The sequence below is a fragment of the Protobothrops mucrosquamatus genome, unplaced genomic scaffold (genome assembly GCF_001527695.2).
Source record: "Protobothrops mucrosquamatus isolate PMUCROS unplaced genomic scaffold, P.Mucros_1.0 scaffold1, whole genome shotgun sequence".
NCBI classification, from domain to species: domain Eukaryota; kingdom Metazoa; phylum Chordata; class Lepidosauria; order Squamata; family Viperidae; genus Protobothrops; species Protobothrops mucrosquamatus.
This window is the reverse complement of record NW_015386388.1, coordinates 5,315,579-5,328,055: the sequence shown is the minus strand read 5'-3', so window position 1 is coordinate 5,328,055 and position 12,477 is coordinate 5,315,579. Positions and strand designations below refer to the sequence as shown.

The window sequence follows — 12,477 nt, the reverse complement described above, 5'->3', positions numbered from 1 at the left end:
TGGAATTTTTCCTGCCTATGCCATAATTAACAGCCACAAGGATCAGGGTTAGGAAAGCCCAAAACCACCATGAGCTTGGTAACACTCTACCATGCTGCACAATGTTCTAACTTAAGATTCCGAAATAACAATTGGTGAAGGATACCTCTTCCAGCAAGGTGGTGACCGCATCTATATCATGGTATGTTTTGGTGATCTTCTCAATTCGCTCAGAACACATTACTATGGAGAAACAAAGAAAAAGAGAACTGAACATGGTACACGTCACAGGCACAGGCACTTTGGAATGTAGATTGAGAGCCAGCTATGCATGTTTCACGTGATAGCTTGAGCGTTTAGAAATGGATGCCATGGTGAGCATGGGCAACCAGAGGAGCCCCATTTATTGAGAAGGAAACTGGTGAGCTTGCTTTGTAGACTTCTCTTGACCTCCCGTGATGATATTGCGGTTATTTTTGCTTGGTAAGGGAGGTTGATAGGAAGTGGCAACTTCTACACAAACCACTGGACTACAACCACATACCATTTTTATTTCCTAAGTAAATTTAAATTAGATTTTTAAAGGTGTTGGACAGTAGTCCTCAGTTTCACAGTATGCAAGCTTTCTGTTTTATTTTTAAAGTTTTTTTTAAAAAAAATCAGTGTATCTTTAATGATACAAGTAGTTGCTTTAGTTCAGCAAGATTTATGTCTATAAATAAGGAACAATAAAGGAAACTGCTTAGAAATATGCATGCATTACTCAGTTTTTGGAGCCTGACCGAAGCAAATTTCAAATTGTAATAAGAGAATTTGAATTCATCTGCATTGTATATAGTAAATTAATCAATTGGAATATCAGTAAGCACTTAGCACATTTCATATCTATATCATAATAGGTAAATATTTGTTAAAAAAAACTAAAGAAAAAAAATAGAAATTCTTAGAATGCCTAAGTTTAATTCTCACTGGAGTTCAGTATTTGTTTTTCTAAACTGTGGTCCACAAAGTATAGGGTCCAACAAGAAACTAAGGAGAAAAAAATCCATGACAATTTTCTATCACTATAGCTTTGCCCCTTGATCATTTTAATTAACGGGTTCCAAGCTCTGAAAAAGTGTTAAAAAGTTTGTTTTAGCACTGTGGTTGCATGGAACAATGGTACATTGGTCAATTCACACATTAAGTCCTAATGGTTCACTATGCTACATAAGCCCAGCCACTGTAATTTGTAAACCATAAGCTATGGCTTAGTGTGCTATGTTAACATAGTCAATTATGTTTCATTGGAAAAAATACAATGGATGCAATACTAAACTCAGAATGATTCACACTAAATGGGTCGTTTAGATTTTGCAGATGAGAAATTCTGAAGGCCTTTTACATAACTTGCAATATTGTGTTTGCATCTCTGCAGTGCCATCTACGTAGAATATTAATTCAGTTCAACTATTGTTACTTGGCATTCAATACTATGTTTATATTATAAATACTATAAAATTGGTATCCAGGATTATACTTACACTTTGCCTCAAGCTGGAAAAGAAAGAATGGAAAAACACAACCAAAATAAGATAGGTTTGAAAAACACATTTGGGGGAAGGCACAGAAAGCTATGCCATGTCATCTCTGTCCCATTTATCCTCCAAGGACAATTGTCAGACTCAATTAAATGCTCATAAATTATCTCCCTCCCCCCCACCTCCAGCAGGGCATTCAAAGCTCCTTAACTCAGGAACAGATTTGACTCTGTAGGAGAAACCGAGGTAATTTAATGAGGTGTAGGTACAATTCAACTAATATTTCAACATTATCAAAGATAATAGGAACTCCCTGGTGGTTTCTAAAATGCTGAAGGGACCCCATATCCATATTACAAATGTTCAAAATCAAGCCAATTTTTAATAATATTCAGTTTATTAGCAAGTTGAAATCTCAACACAAATTCTCATAAAATAGGCCCCTGGAAAGGTGTTACAAATAGAGATATATAGATACATACAGAGAGAGATGCACATTTTAGTCTCTTTTATTGGTTTCATATATGAACTTTATTTAGAAGGTAGAAATATTGGGAAGCTTTTATGCATTTATACTAAGCCATAGTGACGATTTGATGTATGAATCCATCCCAAGAAAGAATTTTTTGGGCTACAATCTACAATTTGGTTTGCAAATCCTGACTCCCTGTAAAACGGCTTATTACTATAGTTCTGAGTCAAAATACTGTTAAGGCTTTTGCATTCTCCATATTTCTAACAGATATTGGCAGAAGAAAGAGAAAACAAATCAAGAATTGGCAGAAGAAGCCATGGTTATTTTGCTCGTTTGCAAATCTATGTTGGACGTGTGGTAAGCACAACTTTAAAATCAGACTTTTGGTCCATCTCATTCACTATTAATGGCATAGGTTGGCATCATTTCTCCAAAAAGAAATCTTTCCTGGTAATACCTGAAGAAGCTATGGATTGAACATAAGCAATAATCTAATAATCTCTATTTTTCAGTTTATTTTAGCCTTTAAAAAAAAAGCAACAACATTGCCATTAGCCTGGACTGAAAAGGTTTGTCTAATTCTTCAACATGTTCAAGCAGAATTTTCTAAGACTGACATATGGTCCTTTCAAATGCTCAATTCTGGCATTGATATTCTGAAAAAAAAATGACCTGAAACTTCAGTTTTCATTGGAATACCCTTCAAGTCAGGAAATATCACAGAGCCAAGGCTCATGGGATTTACCTATTTAGCTATAACCTAAATAAGATCTCCCCTCCCCATGGCCAAATCCAGGGCTGGTTAATAGATTAGAAAGGATAGCTTATTATCTGTAGACATAAATCTGCTTCTTAAAGGTAAATAAGCCCATTAGGGTACAGCACTGGATTACAGATAGGACAGGATGTAATCATGCCAGAACTTAATTTCCCTCTATTGCAGAGTCTAAACTGCTAGACACATCCTGTGGAGACTCTTTCCCCACGAGAACTGCATGGAGGGTGGGCTGAGCAGCAGACCTTACTCACTGTAGCTCCTGTGCTCTGACCCAGTTCCTCCTGGAGGGAGTTTCCTCCTTTCATTCTGCAAGGCAGTTAAAACTATAGTATTCCAATGTTCATTCAGCTCAATTGTAGCCATTCATCTGGATGGTATTGCATTGATGTTCTCATTTATTATTATGTCCATTTTGCTTTGCTGTTTGCTACCTGGATGCTTACAGTAATTGATAGGAGCAGTTTATTAATATAGCAAAATAAAAATGTTCTTTATTTGATGAGCAGTAAGTGGATTAATAGAGCAATAATGACATTCAATCTTATTATGCTGTTCCCGGAGGTGGGTGTTATGCAATGCAGAGCCAAGTCACAGTAAAGTGGTTATGATTTCCAATCCTAGAGAACATCCTGTCCTATCTGTCCACTTGCTATTCTAACAAGCCAGCTAATCCTTCTTCCCTTTCTGCTTGCATGCTGATTGCACAACCTTGCTATACAGAGACATCATGACACTCCTCCAGCTTGTGTGTGTACGGACCTCCCCCTCGCTCCATAGGGGATCTATATGGCATACCAGCATCCAAAGGAACCATAATTGGAAATAATTAGAGCATGAAGGTTTTCCAGCAAAGTATAGATAAACAAAGCAGCTAGGCAAATTTTAAAGGCTTTCTTTGCCTGGCTATTCCATGCATAGCAACTGTCTAACATGGGAGTGCTCCTATTGTTCTCTTTGTCTCTGCCCCAGACGTTCAGATCAAGGGAGGCAGTTCAATCTTTTCTAATTCAGACAAGGCCACAAGTTCAGTCTGGAAATAAAAATGGTGGTGGTGGTGGGAATTGCTAGATTGATTAATTCAATGTTTCTGTCTCAATGTCTTGCAAATTAATATTTTGCAAATTAATATTCCCTATTTTATAGGGAATGTCATTTTTCTATAGCATTGGGTAATTGAGACTGAGGATAAATAAATACTATGGACGGGAATCACACTGAATTCAGTGAAAATGCTACATCAAAAGTCTATAGAAACAGGTTATAAATATGCTTTTAATTCCTTACTTTCCTGCTCCATTCTCATGGAAGAAGATAATTTACATGCTGTTAATATATGCTGCTCATTTTACATAGTTTCAGATCATGCTATTTCAATAACAAAATAAGCAGATAATTTATTATGGCCTTGCTCTATCTTGCCAAAGAGTATGGATCAACTTCCCAGAATTCCTCAGCCAGTTTGAATATTGCTCAGAAATTTGGGAGTAGAAATCCACAGGAAACCTAAGCCATGGGAACTTTGATTTACTATATACCAACCTTCCTCAAACAAGTATCCTTTCTGTTGGAAACTCTTAAAATTTCTAGCCAGCATGATAAATCTCACCACATACCAAGAGTACTAGGTTGGGGAAGGCTGATTTAAGTAATCTTTGGGATTCCTGTTATATGGCAATAAAAGAGGCATGATCTCACAAATCAAGGAACACCATTTTATTAAATGTTCCATACCTGGACAACATTGCTCTCTCAGCTTAGGGAGAAATGTATCTTTAGTTGAAACCTTAAGTCTGTAAAATGAAGTCATGTTTCAGGACAGAATTAGGCATTTAGCATTCCTTCTCAAAACTTCACCAAAAAAGCAATACCCAAAAGTTGACATTTCAGGTAGTCCTCAATTTACAATAGGTCATTTAGTGTCTGTTCAAAATTACAACAGCACTGAAAAAATATAACTCTTCTTCACATTTACAACTGTTGTAGCATCCCTGTAATCATGTGGTCAATATTCAGACACTTGTCAAGTGACTCACATTTATGAAGGTTGCAGTGTCCCGGGATCATGTGATCATCTTTTGCAACCTTCTGACAAGCAAAATCATTGGGGAAACCAGATTCACTTAACAACTGTGGCAACAAAAGTCATAAAATGAGGCAAAAAATTCACTTAACAACTGTCTCGCTTAGCAATAAAAAATTTGGGTTCAATTGTGGTTATAAGTTGAGGACTACCTATATTTCACCCAAAACATGTAATATGCAATAGGATGTAACAGTATGTGAGAATGGCTTTGGGAAACAGAAGAGTCACAAACGAGACAAAGGTCAGACAAGAGGCAGCTGAGCCCACAAAAGGAATGGTCATATGGCAAACATCTCAGAAGGGAGCCTTCTTAGTTTCTTGGACTATAAAGTTGAGGGGGAGATATGTACTTTTATATTTTTTAAGATTTTTTTTAATATGATCTTATAATAAAGAATTGAAACTCCTCAATGTGTTTCTTGTCTGGACTAGAAGGCCCCAAGATGGTAGAACAAACCAAACCAAAGCATCTTTAGTTCAAATTCATGGTGACCTGGGAGAAAATGACTCTATGTCCCTGTATTTTATAGCAGTAAAGCTACTGAATCTTTCTCAAATGAGTTTATCATAACAATTCATGAATAGTTCACGGATACTTCAGAAGAATGAACTTTTAAAATTCATTACTCTTAGATTACATTCGCTGCAAATGAGATAAGGGAATCTCTCAGAAAGTACAAAAGTACAAGTGAAATAATTTTGCCAATCATTTTTTATAGCCAGTTAATCCAAATCTTAGCCTATTAAGCAGCATTAGGTTTCTTGAACACAAAAGTTTGGACCAAGAGAAAAAAAGCTACAGAAGATGTAACCAATGGGATGTTGTCTTAAGGTTTGGTGGACATTTCTGATTAGCCTTTCAAATGCATTGTTCTCCAGATGTGCTGATCTAAATTTCCTATCACCTCCAACCACTAAGGCCATAGGCCATGTTACCAAAAATTATCTATGGGCATTATTAGGCCTTATGATATCTTATTAGATATCCCCATGAAAAGTAAAATATTAAATCTATAGTATTTTTGTATTTTTTACTACAGGGATAGCTAAAACAGCTCCCCACAAACAAAAGTAATCACTTTTAAAGCCATTCTAATAACCTATGATTAAGGCCAGATAACAAAAACATTCAATTATAACTTTGATAGGATAGTTTAACAAAATTAAGATGCCTATACAGGATTTCTGCTTTGATGGTAAAAGAACATTGCAATAACCCTCTTTTACTCCATAGGTGATTGCTGATAAGTAAATGGAAGGAACAGCTTGCTAGGAGATAGTATCATCTCTGGGTTTATTTGTAAGATAGTTCCACTTTGCTCAGTAGATCTTAACCTAACAGATCATCCTCAGACCCCATAGCAGAATCAATGGAGCTTTGTTCCACATATGAATAGATGACCAGTTTAGGGGCTGCATAATAGTTAGGAAGTTAAGCACCTTGTGGAATATTTCTTAAAATGGAAAGGTTATACTCTACTTTCTTAAAGGATCATAGAACATACAGTACACCCTTCAGGAGGATGGTCAGTATTCAAAGGCCAAAATATCACCACGTAATAAATATATCAATGAATCATTTTAGTTGGAAAGTCATGGGAGCTTTTAGTTGTATTGCCCGTTATCATAAAGAAGCAGAGAAACATCTAGGAGCAACTAATACTATGGTAAATAACCGGAAGTTTAATATATGGATTCATTCCTATGAACTAAAAGCTTCATAATACACAACAAAAGCAAAAAAAAAAAAAAACAACAACAACAACCCACATTAAAAAAGAAAAACTGCAGGCAGCCAATTTATATAATGCACATATAATGCACATGGTAGATTCATTGCAAACATCACTAGGATCACACATAAATCTCAACCTTTAAAATGGTCCAGATTGGAAGAAAATCCATTCAAATTTAAAGGAAAATGAAAAATGTGCTTCAACTTTGATTGCACTTAAGTTAGAGGGAATTCTTGTACAGGATTAGCTTTTACACATTTTAATGATTTCTATGTTTCCACCTGCTCTCAAGTTAGATAAGCACATATGAAAAAAAATGACATTAGATCCCCTCTCCCTTTTGTCTAGGAGAATTCCTCCAATAATTGCCAATGATGTTTACTGTATTTACTCAGCTTTCTCTAATATCTTTTCCAACTGAAATGATTAGAACTTGCCCTATTACTCTACGTTGTACTTGCTATCAGTAGCATTAAAATGATGTCCTTCTCACACACATGCCTACTAACCTAATTTTTACGATCTTGGGCTTATTTCCAATATCATTTCCCATTTTATTTTGAAAGATTAAAAAAAAGGTTTGAAAACAGGAGGTTCATAGAATTTGAATGAAACAGTCAAGAGATGGGAATCTGAGATTGTTTCTTCCCTGCACCTGTTGAAATAGGACTTATAAGATTCTGATAAGGTAGCTTCAGAACAGATGGAAAGAAACAGTAACAAACATCACTTTCCTAATTTTTTTAACTAAATTCCCACCATCTCTAACCAATCTTAGAGCAATAGAGTTGGGAGTTAGATTTTTCAACTAAACAGGTTGATTTTTTTAAAATCATGTCCATGGCAAACAAAAATAAAATATTAACATCTTGAAAGTAAACTGATAGGGAAAGTAGCAATCTGCAGATCTATACACACTGTGCAATCAAAACTAGAAGGGCAAATCCGAGAGAAACAAGCTGGCAATCTCCTATAAAGGAAAATAGGCAGGCAGGCAGGCAGCTTCATCATTCTAGAGTTTGTTCTGCAACTTGGTTACCAAGAACAAACTGGGTTTTGTTTTAGCCCACATCTACCTTTTTTTCTGGACCATTCATAGCATTTCACCAACAGGTGTGGACTGGCCCCAAGACTAGACATATTGCAGGCTGGAGATGATGGAAATTCTGATACACTTGAATAACTTTGCTGAAAGGAAAATTTCTAGAACAGTTGTTCAGACTGCAGCAATTTTAGGATGTATGGATGTCAATTCCCAGAATTCCCCAGACAGCATACTGACTAGAGAATTGTGGAAGCTGCCATCTACAAATCTTAAATTTGCTTGCTGGAAGTTCTGGGAGCTGAATTCCATACACTTTAAAGTTACCGAGATTGAAAAACACCAGTCTAGAGTCTAAATCCACCTCTCAAGCACTGCACTTCTGTCAAGAGATACAGTTAGAAAAACAAAAAGGTACAGATCGGCAGAAGCTTTTGTCATCACAGGCAAAGGGCATGAGAAGGCTGAAGGTCCAGGCCGAACAGAATCCCTCACTCCGGTCCCCTTCCTCCTCCTCACCTTCCTCCAATTCCTGGGGTAAGAATTCCTCGTTACCGCTCAGGTCGCTGTTGTCCTTGACTTCGTCGCAAGCAGCGGGGCTGACCCAGAATTCCATCCCGGGCGAGCCCAGAAAAGCGTCTGCCTCGGTAGGCAACATTAACTTTTCAGGTCCAAGGATCCGGTCCCTTGGATCGTTCACCTTGTGACAGGAGGAACAGGCGAAGCCAAGCAGACGCCCATCAGCTGCGTCAGAGAGATGCTCGTTTTGCCCGCCTCACTTTCCTCCAGCAACGCTAATTTGTATTGCAGGCTTTCCTTATCCTACCAACACCCTATATACATTTATAGAATCTGAGGTCCACCTGCTTGGGAAGAATCCATTTTCCGGGGTAAGACGGGGGAACGGAGGCGTGGGGGTAAAAGTTGCTGAATATCTTGACTCCGCAATAGTCAAGAAAAAGAAAGGAAGAGTTGAAGATAAAAGGATTTTATAGAAAGATCGAATGCTAGGATTGGGTAGTAGAGCTGAAATGGATATAGCAAAGGTGTTGTGGGTGAGGAAATAAACTAGCCTCCTCCTATTGTTATGTAGCATAATGGTCCATCCCAGCTCCGGGATTCTGCAGTATTTTTGAATGGGAGGGTGGGCTAGTATGACTTCAGCCATTTCTTAAACGCGCTTTTCTTTCTTAACGTTAAGCCTGACAAATTAGCATTTCCTTTAAAAAAAACAAAAACAAAAACTGACTAGCATGGATCATTCGCAGAGTAGCTTGGGGGAAAATTGGGAAGTATGCTACTAAAAGCCAAAAGTTAATTAACTCGCCTCTACGGATGAATGAAACGTGTAAAAATTTTCCTTGAGGGGAAAGTGTGGGTTGGTTTTTTTAAGAAAACCAAGAAAATACAACAATCTCATAATGTTTCTCTAATCCCATAACGTCTAGCAGTTAAGACGTTCCGGACAATATGAACAATGTTTAAAGATAAATGCAAATAAATTAGATTTGAATTTTAACAATGGAATGACGTTTTGATGAAAAAATATTTTATTAACAAAAGGCAAGGCACAGTTGAGCCCAACCAATGTTTGCCATATACAGGACATGCCAGGTTTTGAGAGGGCTATAGATACAGTAATTGGGAGACTGGTAAAATCTTTTGCACATACTGGACAAAGCATAATGTAAAGTGGCAGAGACTGAAAACCCTTATGCAGTGGTCTAAAATCCAATCCATCATGAACTTCAGATCAATTTAATCAAACTTACTCATTTTAGGAATTTGCACAGGGAACTTTTCTAAGAACTGATTCTCTAAAATCATATCTTTTACTACAGATGTCTAACTTTAATTTGGATTTTATGATTTATTGTAGATTGCTGGTATACTAACTTAATAAAACAAATAAATAATCAGAGTTTTGTTTCTCATCCTCTTGCCTTGAATATCCCATCCAAAGCCCACTCTTTCCAGCTTTGGTTTCTTGTTCCACAATTAGACTGCTTTGGGGTTAGAGACTCTCAGCAGGATATTCTGAAAGATAGGAGACTGATTATAATCCAGAGATGTATTGTTGTGAGGTGGCTTTAGAAGTAATAATGAAAGTTCTGTATAGCTGTCAACTCTACAAATTAGACCAGACTAAGAAACAAATGACATGTAGCTCAGGATTACTTTTATAGTAAACAGCTATGGTAACAGAATTGGTGCTGTGAACTATGAAGAGGCTCGTCGAAGATGTTTTCTCAGATTAGTTTCTTAGCTCAGACTTAAGACTGCTTATTTGACTGTTTCCTTCCTTTTGTCCTTGGAGGCCATTTCCTCTGCCCTCTACCATAGCAGATATTGCTGGCCTTCTGAAGTTCTGTTTTGGTCCTTCCATTATCAAAATCTGATTACCCCACCAAGGGCTCTCAAGACAATCCAAGAGAAGGTTTATGGTACACTGCGATTTCCATCTTTCCACATTCTAGTCCTCCCTGGACATTTTTATGAATTGGAAGCCTGCGAGCAAAATTACAAATTTGGCTCCATCGTTTAGTATGTATTATGTAATTTTTTATCCATTGTTGCCAATGGCCTAATAAATAGGAAAATGCAAAAAAGTCATCCCACGCCATGAAATGGCAAAAAGCGCAAAATGGGAATGGCAAGCATAGAGCTAGAGGACAGCAGCTGGATGCAGCTCAAAGAAGAGAGAGAACAATGAGTGGCAATAAAAACTGAGTTGGCCTAATATTAAGCCTTTTTTAAAAAAAAATTCAGTCACAAGGATGGAGGCTGGATCCAGTTTTGATTGTAGCAATTCTGATCACAATTACTCATGCTGACCAAAATGCCGGGCTGAAAAGCTATTGGATCCTAGCTAAGAACTGAGGCCCTAACATATTGGAGGGACCAAAGTTTGGGAAAGACTATCTTCACAACCTAGAAAAAGATACAAACACAGGCTTTCCTAGAACGGTAGGTGGTGACCCTTTGAGAGCTGTATGCAACGGAATTTCATTTTGATGTATGCCGATTAGTGTACATTCAAAGTGACAATAAAGTTGTTGTTGTTATTATTATTATTATTACATCTAGTGAGAGCATCAAAAAGCAGGTAGTCAGAACTGCAAAAGAATAGACATCAGTCTACCACCTTCCCCTAGAAATCCTTACGTAGACTTTATATACAAAGAGGTCCCACATGTAGAAATCATGAAGTCAGGTGTTGATCAGGGTTCTGTTGAGGATTCAATAAGAATTCTGACATACTATGTTATTATAATTTTTACTTTAATGCAGGCTCAAATTGTTCTTTTTTTGGACACCTTATTTGAAGACCTAGCTTCCTGAACAAATATAATGCTGGAAGAGTGGAAAGAAAGGGAATGACCAGCAGCAAGGTGGATGGAGTCAGTTACAGTGATGATGGATGCACCATGGGAAGACTTGAAGGTAGGGTCAGATCATCATGGAAAAGATGGCTAGAGGTAGTATCTGTTATTAAGAGCTGCCTTTAAAGTCTCCTTTTAACTTTTAACTAGCTCTTTTGCTTTTACTTAACCCCATTTCATTTTATTTTCATTTCTTGTATTCTTTTTCTCTTGGACAATTGTATTTTTACTATTTTTATTGGAAACTTGTATTTTTATTATCTCTGCAATGGCAAAAACAAAATACTCACATTCTGCTTCCCAGACTTCACTCAAGCCTACTAAACTGCTTAAAGTTGACGGACATCTAAAAAGTAAACAGCCACCTGACAGCAAGTAACCAAACCTCTCCTACTTTTTGATAGCCTCTGAACAAATATGATCCTCTGGAATGGGATCTACAAGATCCCACCTTTAGCACTCCTGGAGCACGGGGGAACTGCCAGAAGACTAGAAAAGTGCTGATGTGATTCTAATCTTCAAAAAGGAGAAAAAGTAGATCCAGGAAGCTACAGACCAATACGCTTGACATTATTACCTGGGAAAGATAACCAAACAACGGATTTATGATCACCTAGAAATGAACAAGGTGATTACTAGAAGCCAGCATAAGTTTATTAAAAACAGGCCATGTCAAACAAGCTTTATTATCTTCTTTGATAAAGTGATTAAAGTTAAGAACTCCTGCCTTTGGCAGAGAGTTGGACTAATTGATCTCCAAGATCCCTTCCAGCCATATAATTCTATATCTTTCTGCCTCAATCTCTGAGGAACCTTGCTCTTCTCAGATTGTCCAGCTGATACAAGGCTTATGCAACAAGGGAATCCCAACTACCCAATAATGCCTACTTTGAGAAACCATCTACAGGTTCTTCCTCTTTTTCAACATGTAATATGGACATGAAAAAGAACAACAAAGAGTATGAGAAGTTTCCATTTTACTCCCCCCACTCCCTGATAAATCATAAGATACAGAAAATGTAAGTAACAGAAATAAAATAGAATTCAATAAACAAGAGGAAGTAAGACGCTTTCCAAATCTTGGTGAATTACTAACCAAGGATGGTCTTGGAGTAGGACTGAGTTATAAGGAGGAGATCACCCTTAGCTCAATGTTTCTAATAATAGATTTAACTCCCAAATCACCAGCAAAGGTTAGGGTTCATGAAGTAGTTCAAAATTGGCTAAGGAAAGAAGCTGAAGCAAGACAATCATCCTACTACTCACCTAAAAGTAAGTTATCCCTCCTGGACTTTGATGTTATTCTGAGTTGCCAAACTGCAAAAGTACTCCACCCAAATTGCTGCTCATCTCAAAATCTACTAGAGCTTATAAACAGCAAGGCAGAGATAAAGGTAGACAAATTTCAAACCAGTGGGTTTTTTTTGACACTGAAGGAATTTTGGATAACATCACTCTCATTCAAAAAACGCATGTCCTTC

General features: G+C 37.2%; 1 protein-coding gene across 1 annotated transcript in view; it reads right to left on the bottom strand.

Moving 5' to 3' along the window:
- Positions 1-12,477, bottom strand: part of HAP1 (huntingtin associated protein 1) — a 63,052-nt gene that overhangs the window by 31,314 nt on the left and 19,261 nt on the right. The window contains exon 4 of the mRNA XM_029287363.1: positions 146-222. Coding sequence (XP_029143196.1) covers positions 146-222 — 77 coding nt within the window. The remainder of the gene's footprint in view (positions 1-145; positions 223-12,477) is intronic.